Source organism: Amblyomma americanum, chromosome 7 (assembly GCF_052857255.1).
Source record: "Amblyomma americanum isolate KBUSLIRL-KWMA chromosome 7, ASM5285725v1, whole genome shotgun sequence".
Lineage (NCBI taxonomy): Eukaryota > Metazoa > Arthropoda > Arachnida > Ixodida > Ixodidae > Amblyomma > Amblyomma americanum.
The window spans coordinates 17,314,636-17,328,207 of NC_135503.1; the positions used below are offsets into that span (position 1 = coordinate 17,314,636).

The window sequence follows — 13,572 nt, forward strand, 5'->3', positions numbered from 1 at the left end:
TAGTTGAATTCTGTAATCATCTACGCTGAGAAAGTTGACAGAGCGCCTCTTCAAACCGATGCAATACCTGTGCAGTGGCGGTGCCACGAAGTATTTATTTCGAGTGGTCTTTGCAAGCGTTTGTAATTCCTGCTGCGGCTCTGCAAACCGACGCAAGACCTGTGCAATGCAATGGCGGTGTCACGAAGTGTTTATTTCGAGCTTGAACACGCACACCATGGCGATGGGAAGTAGGTAGGGAAGAGGGGGGGAGCGCAGTGTGCAGGGATATCGGGGTTTGGAGAGGGGGGCAGGAAAGGAGGCAAGGGAGAAGGTAGTCGGGCGCATACCGATCTGTCCCTTGGGATGCGGGAGCCCGTTTCGGCGCGTGGAGCGATGCTGGCGGTGCGCTCGCGCCGGCTAGGTTGCCATCAGCCAGAGAAGGCTATTGGACAGACGGATATACCGGACGCGCCAATCTGCATGCTGGGACCATACGCCTCGCTCGCAAGCGCCAAAGTGATCGTACAACACCTTTCCGCCTCACGTCCGCCTGGCGGCCGAAAACTGGCGGACCGCTCGCGAAGCGGACGTGGTGGAAGGCGCTCCGAAACGATAGTTTTCTCCTTGCTTTGTTTCTTCTCGTTTTTTACCTATGTTGTAAATAAATAGTTAACCTTCTCCTTTCCTTGAGTAATGTGAATGTTTGCGAGTAGAACCACCGGGTCATCAAGAAACCCCGATTTCATCATCAAGTAGTTTCCTTTCATTGCCACGGGAAGGGGGAAACTCAACTCCATTTTTCATTTTTTTCGAGGAGAGTCGCATCATCCAGCTGATATAGCTCGGAGACAAGCTGCGTTACAGCGAAAACGTGTGGTGCACGGTACAGAGACGGATGAGGAACGAGAACAGAGACTGGAGAAAAGTCTAACCTTGCTTAACCAGGCGCAGCCGAGCTTTTTGCTGGTCTTAGTAGGTTTAGGCGGATTGAACCGCAGCCATTTTTTTTCGTGTTGCGAGTAACGCCTGCTTGCTTTTATCACCATCTGTTTTCGTGGCATAGTTGTTTCAGCCCTGGACCCTTCTCGTGCCTATCCATGGGACTCTTGACTACAAGGACGTTTTTTCCAGCGTTACAGCTTTTATCTGGCAGCACCAGGAATTCGGCACAGCACCCAGCCAGTGCGATTAAGCCTAACGGCCTACCGCGTTCAGTTCTTCAGTAGTAGTAAGTGGTGCACGTTAAAGGACCCCGCCTGGGGTCCTTTAACGTGCACTGACATCGCACAGCACAGCACACGGGCCTCTGGAATTTCGCCTCCATCGAAATTCGACCGCTGCGGCCGGGATCGAATCCGCGTCTTTCGGATCAGCAGCCGAGCGCCATGACCACTGAGCCACCACGGTCGATTACAGAAAGGAACAAAGCAAATAAACAGTATGCAGTGAGCGTTTTTTTTTCTTGTTGGGGGGGGGGGGGGCGCTAAATGCGATAATGAAGCGCTGCTCTGTGCAGAATAATTGTTAGTATCCGCCATAATTGCACCATTTTAACCCCTTCGCTCCTACACATGCGCACACAGACGCCATTGGACTGGAAAACATTTATTGTCAGCTTTGAGTCCTATGTGGGCGCTATACTAGATGGCCTCGAGCCCGTGGTTCTCGGCGATCTTGTGAGCCCACTCAGTGGCCCGGACTTGTGTCAACGGGTCTGAGCTGGCCAGTATAGCCTCCCACCACTCTATAGAGAAGGGACTGGTAGTAGGTCCGCCGGTAGCGGCGCCTTTTTGCAGCCCCATAGAATGTGATCTTATCCGGCTGTCTCGCCGCATTCATTGCAAGTTAGATTGAATTGTGTCGGGTACATGTGAGATAGTTTTGACGGGCTAAAGAAGGCTCGCGTCTGGAGCCGACGCCACGTTACCTCCTGGCTTTTGTCGAGCTTCTTGTCTGGTGGCGGATATATCCTCCTTTCCAGTTTAAAGTGATTAGTGTAGTCGTGAAAGGATATGAATGCATCTCTCGTGAAATTAGTGGACTCAACCTGGCTCACTGCTCTGCTGACATAACCTCGAGCTATACTGTGAGCCAACTCGTTTCCCCTGTTCCCCGAGTGTGCCGGCACCCATATTAGTTCCACCTCTCTTTGGTTCCAGTCTTTATGCTTTAGGATTCGTTCTGTCTCTTTGGATATCATACCCCTCGCGAAATTGTTTATAGCGACATTGGAGTCGCTAATTATGGTGACTTCTTTGGTGTTGACCATTGCCATGGCGATAGCCACCACCTCCGCTGTCCCCGAGTTCTTTGTTTTTGTGGTCGTGAGCGTGAACGACTCGGGTGAAACACAGACGCCAGCATTGCCGGACTCGGTGCTGCGCTCAGTCAGCGTAAAGGCTGGTTTGATAATAAATAGAAAGCCGGGTTGTGGGGCACAGCAGCAGGATTTTCGCTGAAGGCCGTGACCTCTGTAACAAAAAATTCTGAGGGCGCTTAAGTCTGCTGATGTGGAGGAATGCGAAAGCATATGTTTTGAGGAAAGGAAATGGCGCAACAGTAGTAGTAGTAGTAGTAGTAGTAGTAGTAGTAGTAGTAGTAGTAGTAGTAGTAGTAGTAGTAGTAGTAGCGGTAGTAGTGGTTTAATAAAACGATAATTAAAAGGTGTGGCAGCGGAAATAACGGATAGCCGGCAGAATGGAGAAATAAAATGAAAGAGGTGAAGGGGCAGGCAGAAAGGATAGTGTGGAGAGGTACTATACGCAAATAATCTATTTACGCAATATCATCAACTGGACGCCCCTCTCCATCTGTAATGTACAGAGTTGTGCGCGCGTTTTTTTTTCTTTATTTTGGACATAACGCAGTAGCTCTCAGATCTCGACATCTCGGCGGACACCTCCACCTCACCTTAAAGCATGCAACTGAATATACATATGTCATTGGGCCAAACCCCTGCCGAAAACTAGCCTCTAACTTGACTAAAATATGTAAGCTATATGCTAAGAGAAATGCTTTGACCCGGCCCGGGATCTGTACGACGAACGGTTGCTCAAAATTTTGCTGAATATATTCGGGAATACTGCCACCACATCTGCTCCTCGGTTCAATGTTATATGAAAACCCACAAGCTAATGACGGGAGTTGTACAGCATTCGTTCTCGGGTACGTTTGATGAGCGCATGGAAATGGTTCAACAAGGCTGCAAACGAGCAAAGCTAAGAAGGCAAGCGCTGATTATATGGCAAATTTATTCGCAGTAATTGCGATGAATATGGGCGAAAAAATATGAGGATTATCTCAGCTAATCCACCGATATACAAAGCGAAAGACGGCGATGGCTTTGAGCAAAGGAACGGCGCATAACTGGCCCCCTGGATATGCGGATGCCTCATTCGTGCTTTGATACATGTGGCGGTGGTGAGAGAGAGATGTGGCCTGAATTCATTAGCGCTGACACCGTTGTGGCTGACATGCGGCTCTGCAGCAATAACTAGGCCGCAGCGTTCAGTTGGTGATCAATCTCTCGAGATCAACCATTAACTGCATGCTACCTTCCAGGGTGGCAGGGAGGGCGCAGCGCCTATCCAGTGTGCGGAACAAGCAGATTTTGCAGTTGGACACCAACGCCACGTACATGAAAGCGATTGAGGTCTCCACTGACCCACGGAGCTGGTTGTGAGCTTTTCCTTCCGTGAAAATGAACAGCCTTTGCAAAGTTGTCAACGCCAATGAACTCTATGAACGCCGTCGGCTCACTTGTTCGGTTTTTGAGGAAAGGAAATGGCACAGTAACCGCCTCGCATATCTCGGTGGACACCCGAACCGCGTCGTAAAGGAAGGGATAAAGGAGGGAGGGAAAGAAGAAAGAGAAAACTGAAAATTGAAAGTTGGATTTTGAGGAAAGGTGCGTCGCTGCGCAGCGCCGGGACACCTGTGGCTCGGTGCTACTAGTGGCGCACGCGCAGTATAGTGACTAGGGAGCGAGAGAGAGAGAGAAAAAGAGGCGACGGAGTCAGCGGCGGCCACCTGCGCCGTGCGTGACGTCACTCGTGCTCCGACATACGCCGGCTCGCGCGAAGCGCGGTACTCTGAACTTACCAAGAAACACGTCAAACGACAAGCTGGCAGAACTGGGGCTGCACAACACTTTTGATGAGCTTAGTAAGGCACAATTCATGTCGCAAATACAAAGGCTAAGGAACTCGACAACAGGAAGGGCCCTCTTAAGAAGGCTGAACTATAAAGAAGCCTTGGACATCGAGGACAGGTCGGAAAACATCTCAGATGAAATACGTCGAACCTTCCATGTTAGTCCCATACCCAGGAATATGGATCCAAACCTCCACGCAGCAAGAAGACAGGCAAGGGCTAAATATGTAGAAACGAAGATAGTCACACAAGATCGAGCAGTGTACACTGACGCCACACTGTATCCATGGAATCGCAGCCAAAGCATCAAGAAAACAGTTTCGGTTGTAACAACGAAGGAAGGTGACCTCATCAGCGGTGCATCCACGAGAGATGGAATGATAGCTGAGGCAGATGAGATAGCCGTAGCCCTAGCGGCAGCCGAGGGCTATCGCACCAACAAATCTCTCACAATCTTAGCTGACTCCCAGGAAGCGTGCAGACGCTACATGGCAGGAAGAATCAATAAGAAAGCACTAAAGATACTCTTGAAAACGAAGCGAACCAATGAAAATATCCAACATACGATCTACTGGGTACCAGGACACGCCGGAATCAAAGGCAATCTGAAGGGAGACAAGCTAGCTCGCGAGCTCACTACCCGAGCTGGTGCGTCAAATGCCTCGGACGGCCCGGGGATGACGGTGGAGCTCACGTACGCAGCTATCCTCAACCTCATTAAAGGCAGAAGGCGCAAATACCCCCAGCCACACCCTCAGCTAACACAATACGAGGCGACATGCTGGAGAAGACTCCAAACAGGGACCTTCTACAACCTTCATGTCCTACATAAGATGTATCCAGAGCAGTATAGGGATACATGTCCGTGGTGCGGGGCAACCCCCACGTTATATCATATCACATGGGAATGTACACACAATGTAGCGTTCCGAAATAATAAAGACCCAAATGCGGAGCAGTGGGAGGACCGGCTAACCAGCCGCCAGCTTAAGGTCCAAAGGGACCTAGTGAGCCACGCATGCCGGATGGCCAGGGACAGTGGTGCCTTGGACTAGGGGCGCCAACCACGCTCAGCCTGGAAGATATCGGCATTCTCCGGGCACGCAACCAAACCTCTCAATTGGAACAATAAAGTTTACTCTCTCTCTGACTAGCGTAGTGAAGCTTTTCGCTTCAAGACGCCAGGCTAAAAATTGAATGCAGACAGCATATCTCCTTTGAAATCAGCCATACAGCATGCAGCTCATGTACATTTCACTTGTCTCTGGTTTCACGGGTGTGAATTTTCAAGTGAAGTCGCAATGGGTAATTGGGTGTCGTTTTACAGCTTCGCTGTCCAACCACCTTCACAGCGTGATTGGAGCCATAGTTTTTTATGATTCCTTGCTGAGCATTGCGTTCGATGGCATCTCGTGTTTCCACTTATATGGCGGAACACATTTCAAGGACTACACAGTTTCTAAAAACACTTTCTTGCGAAGCATATTTCAGGTGTCAATACCAGGCGCATACATCGTTTTCTTTTTTTCTCATTTCCTTGAATTTTCCTGTGAACTCACTTTCGAAGACAATGAAGAAGAAGACGGACGATGAACGTCGCGAGAGTGGCTGAAGCTCGTGCGTCAGAAGAAGAACGTGCGTCGTACGAGCAGCACCGTCGGGCAGTTTCTATCCCTAACGAAGCAGGAGCCCCCTCTGAGACCTTCACTGGAACGTGTGGAGCAGCCTAGGACGGCGATGCGCAAGACTCAAAAGGTGCGGCGCAAGGGCTCTAAGCCGGCCCGGAGGAACTCCGGCTTCCAGACCCCGCCATCGGAGGTGCAGCCGTCATCGCTGACGCGGCATGATACGCCATCTGGTAGCAGCTTTACACGCAGGACGCGGTCATTTCATCGCACATCGTCGCTACCATCAGGGACGCAACTAGCCAGGTCGGGGTCGCTGCAGTCACTGCGGGCACCAGCAGCCCTCGGCGCTACCACACCGTCGTCTACGCAGTTGACGTTTCGTCCCAGGTCGAGGTCGCTGCAGTCGCTGCAGTCACTGCGGGCACCAGCAGCCCTCGGTGCCACCGCACCGTTGGCGACGCAGTTGACGTTTCCTCCAACACCAACGTACCCCTCGGCTATTTCGGCTGCACCAGAACAGTCGGTCACTGCGTTTCCAGCGGCTCGCACGTCCCGGACTGCGGTGCATCCAAATCCCACCCGTTCATCGGAGTCCCTCCATTCGTCTCCCCAGCTTCCACCGTCTTCGCGTCAATATTCGCAGCCGGCAAACACCCGCGGCTCCGAGCGCCCACTGAAGCTGGGCGCGTCCTACCCGACAGCGGTGACGAGAAGCACGTCCCTGGGTGAGCTTATGGCTTTGCGGTCCCTGCGCCAGCGCGCATTTTCTGGCCACTGGGGAGGCAAAGGCCAGGGGCTCTTGTCACCTCTGCTGACCCGTCTGCGCTCGTCCTCGGCCAGTAGCAACACCAACCAGACACAGCAGCCGGTCCAACAGCAACAAGGCAGTGGGGCCCCTACGTCCACAGCGCAGTCAAGCATGGGTTCCGAGGAGCGCACGAGACCATCGGAGAAGAGGCCATCGCCCGAGCAGCATCAGCGAAGCGAGCAGCGCGACTTTCAGGACAGCATGCAGTCGGTTGTTCAGAGCCGACGCTCGCTATCGCGCACCTCGCTGAGCCTGCAGCAGGACCATCCGGCCACCCTGCCACCGCTAACCACAGCTAGCACGGTGTGGCGCGAAGACGCGTCACTGTTAATGGGCAGGCATGGCCCTTTCCAGGCAGCCACGTTCCACTTCGGCATGCTGGCCGCCTTAGTGCTGCCTTTCTACACGCTGCCGCTGCAGATCGCCCAGCACGATGTCGACCACTGGTGTGCCAGGCCCAAGAACGTGCGCAACATCTCGGACGTGCAATGGAAGCGCCATATGATACCACGCAGCGAAGATGGCCGCTTCAGTCGATGTCACATGTACGCGGAATGGAACTCATCGGACTTACCTACGGCGCCCTGCACAAGCTGGGAATACGCGCCCTCCGCCTACGGTAACTCTGTAGTCCAAGAGTTCGGCCTGGTGTGCGAGCGTGCTTGGATCATGCCGCTGAGTTGCTGTGCGTTTTCGGCAGGTGCCATCTGCGCGCTGCTAGTCACGGGTCCTCTGGCAGACCGATGGGGTCGCAAGCCGGTGGTGCAGTTCTCGGTAGTTGTGATTCAGGCTGCAGGCCTGGTAATCCTGCTATCTGCCATCGTAAACAGCTTTCTCGCCATGCGCTTCCTTCTGGGGGCCGCCGCGAGCACGCTCTTCAACACCAGCTTCGTCCTCGTGGTGGAAGTCATTGCGCCTGAACGACGCACGCTGTATTCAATGGTGGTGATGATGGGCAGGGTTTTCGGCGCTGTCATCGCGGCCGCCTTCATGTGGTTGCAGTTCAGCTGGCACGTCTTGCAGCTGGCCAGCATGGTGCCATGCTTCATGATGCTACGCTTCATTGCCAACTTGGTGGAGTCTCCGCGCTGGCTTCTAGCGCGAGCCCACATGGAAGAGGCCGAAGCAGTCATCCTACACGCGGCCACGCTGAACGGCGAGAACCTGTTCGAAGTGCGCCGCCAGTGGGCGCGTGCGCGCCGCGACCTGGAGCGCTGCTGCTCCGAGGTTGCTCCCGAGGCTGCCTGCTGCGAGACAGTGTGCGTGCTGGGCCGCTGGAACAGCATCATCCTGTACTACTTCTGGACAGTGACTGCGTTGACCTCGCAACTCGCATCGCTGAAGATCCACTACCTGAACTTCTATCCTGCCGGCCTGCTGGCCTTGTGCTCAGTGCTGTCAGTCCCCACTGGGTTGGCCGCCATCGTGTCCGCTGCGCACCTGGGTCGCAGGCTTTCGCAGGCTGGCGCGCTTTTCTTCGCTGCCGCATTCAGCCTAATGGCCAGCTCGATCAGCGACGACCACATCGGTCTGAGTGCAGCCCTACTGCTTTCGGCGAGCATTAGCGTGGACGCGTCGCAGACCATCGGCACGCTGTACGCAGCAGAAGTGTACCCCACGGTGGTGCGCTGCTCGGGACTGGCGCTCTGCACGGCCTTCTCGGCGGCCGCGAGCATCCCGATGCCCCTGGCTGTGTACTGGGATGTCCTCCCGGTGTCCTCAGTGCCGCTGGGCGTTATGTCCCTGCCGTGCGCCGCGGCGGCCTTCTTTGCGCTGCGCCTGCCGGACACCAAGGACCGCACCGTCCTACCGGACCAATTATCAGAAGCACTGTTTGAGGCGTCGCCAGTGGGAACCGTGCCAGCGGTGGTGGACACCAGCCCATTCATGCCGCTGCAGGGACGCCACTTCCCAGAGAATTCCCGGCCGCATAGCATTTCCTGACTGTATCCTTCTGACACGAAGCTTGATGCCACCTTTCCGGTCTGTTATCCTTACTGGCTTTCTTTTCGAAACATCCATCTTGTGACATTTCGGAGACCAATTAGGCGACTTTTCCTCGGAATCAAATTAACTCGCAGACAACTGAACTGGACTTTGACTACAGATATGAGCGTGTCGCGCTCTTCTTTCGAGGTTATTTTGCCTGTTAAGAAACTTTGCTCAGTGTGGTATCGTGCACATTTGCACATTTTCTCATCGAACAGCACTTTGACTTGTTGAACGGAAACTTGTCTCTGTGAAATATCGCCTCGAACGCAGGTAATTGTTATTAGTCGTTTCTTCTGCACTATAGGATTTTATTACTTTCGTCTCAAAGGGCGAATACTATGTAATTACGGCAGTGGAGGAATGGTGTTGGTTCACTGTGCAATGCTTGCTCGCTGCCACTTAGACTCCTTTTACATATATGTGAAGTCTGCACGCACTCAGGCTTTATGAAATGTTGATGTGAACGTGAATATGGAGATGTTCTTGCCTGAGCATCGCGAGCTTGGGTGTGGCATGGTCGCTACGTGCACGTTGTGTACCGCCATTGTGGACGCTTAAGCCCGCTTAAGTTCAGTACAGAGGACTGCAGCGCCTGTCCAAAGTTTTTTTGTGACAGCGTGCTGCGTAGTGGCGAGTACTGCCCTACTAAACAGCTGAGCTATTTTGTTATTGGAAATAGTTGTCTCGTGTGTGTAAACTGTCAACTGATTGCATTATTGCTGAAAACTGTGCAGCGAAAGCATGAACGCATCGGAGACGTGACGAAACGCGCAGTGCCTCGTCTTTTCTCATTCTTTAAAAATATATTTTAAAGATAACGTTTGGAAATGCTGACGCCAAGCTGGCTTACACCTTTGCACTGTCATTTTTCGAACAGACAAGCGGTAGCACACATTAGTCGGATCTGACGGCGCTTTCTTGATCTTGTACTTTGCCTATTCTTGCTTGCCATCCGCGGGATGGCGTCTCAATTTCTGAATGGAAGCTTAGATGCGGCTTTATACAGGTTGGTGTCATCCGCTGTATAGAGTGAGTGGGCATACTGAGTTCACAGTGTTGGTAAACAATCATTCGTTCCGGATGTTCGTACAAGAGTCCGCGTGGCCACTTGCGCACGTGCCAAAAACAGTGCCACCGGCTAAATGCGTTAACAGCAGCAATATATCCGCCTGGTTGAGAGAAGTCTTGTCGTTTATATGACCTCCACTTTTCAAGTACCTGCAGTAAAAGCTCGATTAGAGGGCGTCTTGCACATACATCGCAACCATTGATGCTGTATCAGTAGAGGCACCCTATAGTACAGACAACGGAGTAAGATACAGACGCATTCCTCCAGTTCACTCAGCTCGTTCCTGAAACATTCACGTTCGTTGGTCATGTTTGAACTTGCGTGCGCCTCGTAACATGCATGTGAGAATGGCGATGAAGGATGCAAGTAAGCCCGCCGCGGTGGTTCAGTGGTGAGGGCGCTCGGCTACTGATCCGGAGTTCCCGTTTTCGAACCCGACAGCGGCGGCTGCGTTTCGATGGAGGCGAAACGCCGAGGCGCCCTTTGCTGTGTGATGTCAGTGCACGTTAAAGATCCCCAGGTGGTCGAATTTATTCCGGAGCCCTCCACTACGGCACCTCTTTCTTCCTTTATTATTTCACTCCCTCCTTTATCCATTCCCTTACGGCGCGGTTCAGGTGTCCGCCGGTATGTGAGACAGATACTGCGCCATTTCCTTTCCTCAAAAACCAATTTTCAAGAATGCACGTAGGGCGCTTGACTACTGATCCGGAGTTTCCGGGTTCGAACCCGACCGCGGCGGCTGCGTTTTTATGAAGGCAAAACGCTAAGGCGCCCGTGTGCTGTGCGATGTCAGTGCACGTTAAAGATCCCTAGGTGGTCGAAATTTTTCCGGAGCCCTTCACTATGGCACCTCTTCCTTCCTTTCTTCTTTCACTCCCTCCTTTATTCCTTCCATTACGACGCGGTTCGGGTGTCCAACGATATATGAGACAGATACTGCGCCATTTCCTTTTCCCCCAAACCAATTATTATTATTATTATTAAGAATGCACGTTAACACTTCCTGTATCGCTGCCGAACCGCACTTGCCATATATTTTGCGCTGAGGATCAATGTCATATTGGACGCCATAGTGTGGGCATATTACACCGTTGCCTAATGCGCTTATCACTACCTGCTTTGACCTGCACCGTGGAAATAGGCCGAGTGTTCTACTAAGATGCCTGTGACGCCAAGTAGCCATTTACACAGTTGAAGGTTAAACAGCACAACGGCGCATGGACAAAGAAAAGGTACCGTTGTATTATTAATAACCGTTCGTGTTATTAATCTATACAGCTGTTGAGGTGAATATGTCTTCCAGCTTATCAGAGGTGTAAAGTTTACAATGTGCTAACTGAACGCATCACCTTCCCAGCTGCTGGACTGCCAGTGCCTACTACGTCCAGACGGCAGCAGCTACACATCTAATGCAAGCTCAGGATTCTGTTTCAACGAGTGCACCATGTTCGTGCCATTCGTGGCGGTGCTTGGCTTGGCCAGGATGGTCTTCGCCACATCCAAGGCCGGCAGCGCCCTCATTGGCATAAGGTCTGGCCAGATTTCTTTGTTCATTGTGTTTGTATATTTGGTGCCTGCTCACCTTAACACCGCTCAACTTCATGCAGCCCTGCGCTCATTCTATAGTGTCCAACCTACTAAGTGGGTTTAGTGCATTTTCAAGTTAGATGAAAGCTTGTCTTGTGGGGGACAATTATGACTAAACGAGCATAAGCGAGCTGACTCACACGCGCAAGCGCTAATCAGGTGGCAAGCAGATTTAAGCACGGGCACATGCAAGACGGGTTCGGCACATGGTGTATGGTGCGTTAATGTACAGGGTGAACATTGTCCCAATTTTAATTCAAAAATTGTGCTGCGATCTCAGTGTGCGAATTTTCGAGATGAATACACAGTGTCTGGATAGTTTCTTGCCCAAGAATTCCCGCACCCTCAGAGCTCATCCGGTGACCAGGGCCATCTACGTGTTCAAGTAAGGCGCTAAAGCTTGCGTGGAATTTCATGCTGGTCTTCTTTTCCCCTTTTGTCGACGTGATTTAGTTCCCTTTTTCATATGAGTGTTCTTAGCTAGCGCTTCGTCGCACGCCTTTGCGACAGTTAGGACAGAAACCAGTCGGCTTTTGACGTTTATCTTCGTCTTGCTTGAAGAGCACACGCAATTCGCCACCTTATACACTGGTTCTAGGACAACAAATACTGGACGCAGGGCGCCTAGTAACTGGCCCGCACATACTCCAGGTGCAGCTAAACATGAGATCAGTGCTATTAGGAGCGTGTAAGCGAGGCTGTGCGAAGGAGGAATACATTTTTTAACACCAATGCTCGAAGTCTGGCTCCATCGAAAGGCGGTCTCTAGTGATATGAGCACAAGTGGAGAAGAAACAAACAGGGAGAGAGAGAAAGCGGCTGGCGACTTGTTTAACGCATGTTTTTGTACGAAGGTGAGAAATCATTTTTAAAGGTCGTTGTTTGCTCAGTTTATGTCGCGAACCTGAAACAAGCGATCCCCACGCTCTGCTAGTGTGCTCGTTGTTGTTGTGTAGCCTTGAGGCTGAGTGACCAACTCTAGACCTACTCATGGTGTTAGGGAACGAGTTTCCCTTGTTCTTCCAGCCTTTGTGTATATATGGTTGCCAACTTTTTCTAATTTTTCTTTGTCTCAGGTTTCAGAAAATATGTTAATAATTCTTACCAAAAATCACAGTGAAATTTTCGAAACGGCAGAGAATAAACGTTCCGACCGCCACTGACAAGAAGAATAAAAAATGGTTACCAGCTTCATATTCACGACGTCTCTACATTGTAGCGCAGTGAACCTCAGATCCCTTGTCTATACTGGTTGGGGTTCTGAGGCCCTTCGAGACCTTGAAATTAAGGCCCGTCTAACCCTAATGCATTCTGCCGCAGTGGCTCTAGCTAGGAGCTCGCGCCCAAAGATCCACGGGCAGAAACATTCACCTATGTATCTATTTTTTTTCTTCTTCTCTAGACCAAGCTGTATGCATCCGAAAGAAGAAAAAATTGCCATCGCTGTCCTTCTCACCCTTGGTTCCATCTTCGGTTCGTCATGATATTTGTTACTTTTGTTTGTTATGGTAACATTACTCCCTTTACCAAATTTGTTTAACTTCTGATCAAATCAACAAAAAAGATTCGCTGTTTGAAGAATGAAATACAAGACCGGTGAATCATTGCCGCATTTGTCTTGGATGATCGCTTTATAGAATGGTAATCGTTGTGAAAACAAGGACTTCGACATCGATACCTGTGCGCGAAATCTTGCTTACGTGGCCTCGACGTCAGCGCGACTTAGTGATATACTGTGCGATGTTTTGTTAATTTTTTTTACTGCCCAGTAGCCTTGCCATCAATATAGAAAACAAACTCTAATAAAATTTTCTCAAATTATGAAATAACCTCTTTCTGCTGTAGAGAATGGACTGATCTAAATGTCTGCTTCTCCTTTATTGTTTTATGTTTTCGCAATTCTGTGTATGATATTTCATTGCCTGTTTCTCCTCAATTTTAGCGCCACTGGAATTTAAGCATCGCGGTTATTTTAGCCAAACAACGCATTTATCGTGCCTGAACCTATGAAGTTGCTTGCAAAATGTTTTAGCTTTGTATCTTAATAAAGAAAATGCCGTTAGCGTGCAGCCGAATGTTTTTCCCGTGGCCGCTAACTGATAAGGATGATGCAAGCTTTTATTAGTCCTATGGGAACACGGCGGGATTCCCTTTGCGTAAACAGCAAGCAACGCCCGTACAGCCTTTGCCAAAAGTATAGAGCCCAAGGAGTTTGCTTCCTAGCTGTGCAGTGGTGCTTCTGTAGCATTATTGAAAGCTCTATCCGTCGGAGAGGGCAGTACCAAAACATATTCTTCAGGAAATTTGGAACACAGGACGCATTGCGAGGCACACGGCTTGGCTCGGAAGCA

The 13,572-nt window shown here is 51.0% G+C and overlaps 2 protein-coding genes across 2 annotated transcripts in view; both read left to right on the forward strand.

The window, feature by feature from the left end:
• LOC144098581 (solute carrier organic anion transporter family member 74D-like) overlaps window positions 1-13,572 on the forward strand; it is a 29,825-nt gene that overhangs the window by 15,416 nt on the left and 837 nt on the right. Inside the window, exons 7-8 of the mRNA XM_077631343.1 lie at window positions 10,992-11,164; window positions 12,624-12,694. Coding sequence (XP_077487469.1) covers window positions 10,992-11,164; window positions 12,624-12,694 — 244 coding nt within the window. The remainder of the gene's footprint in view (window positions 1-10,991; window positions 11,165-12,623; window positions 12,695-13,572) is intronic.
• Window positions 5,728-8,653, forward strand: LOC144098580 (solute carrier family 22 member 7-like). The gene has a single exon (XM_077631342.1). It carries the CDS (start codon window positions 5,872-5,874, stop codon window positions 8,512-8,514), a length of 2,643 nt encoding a protein of 880 aa, XP_077487468.1. The 5' UTR covers window positions 5,728-5,871; the 3' UTR covers window positions 8,515-8,653.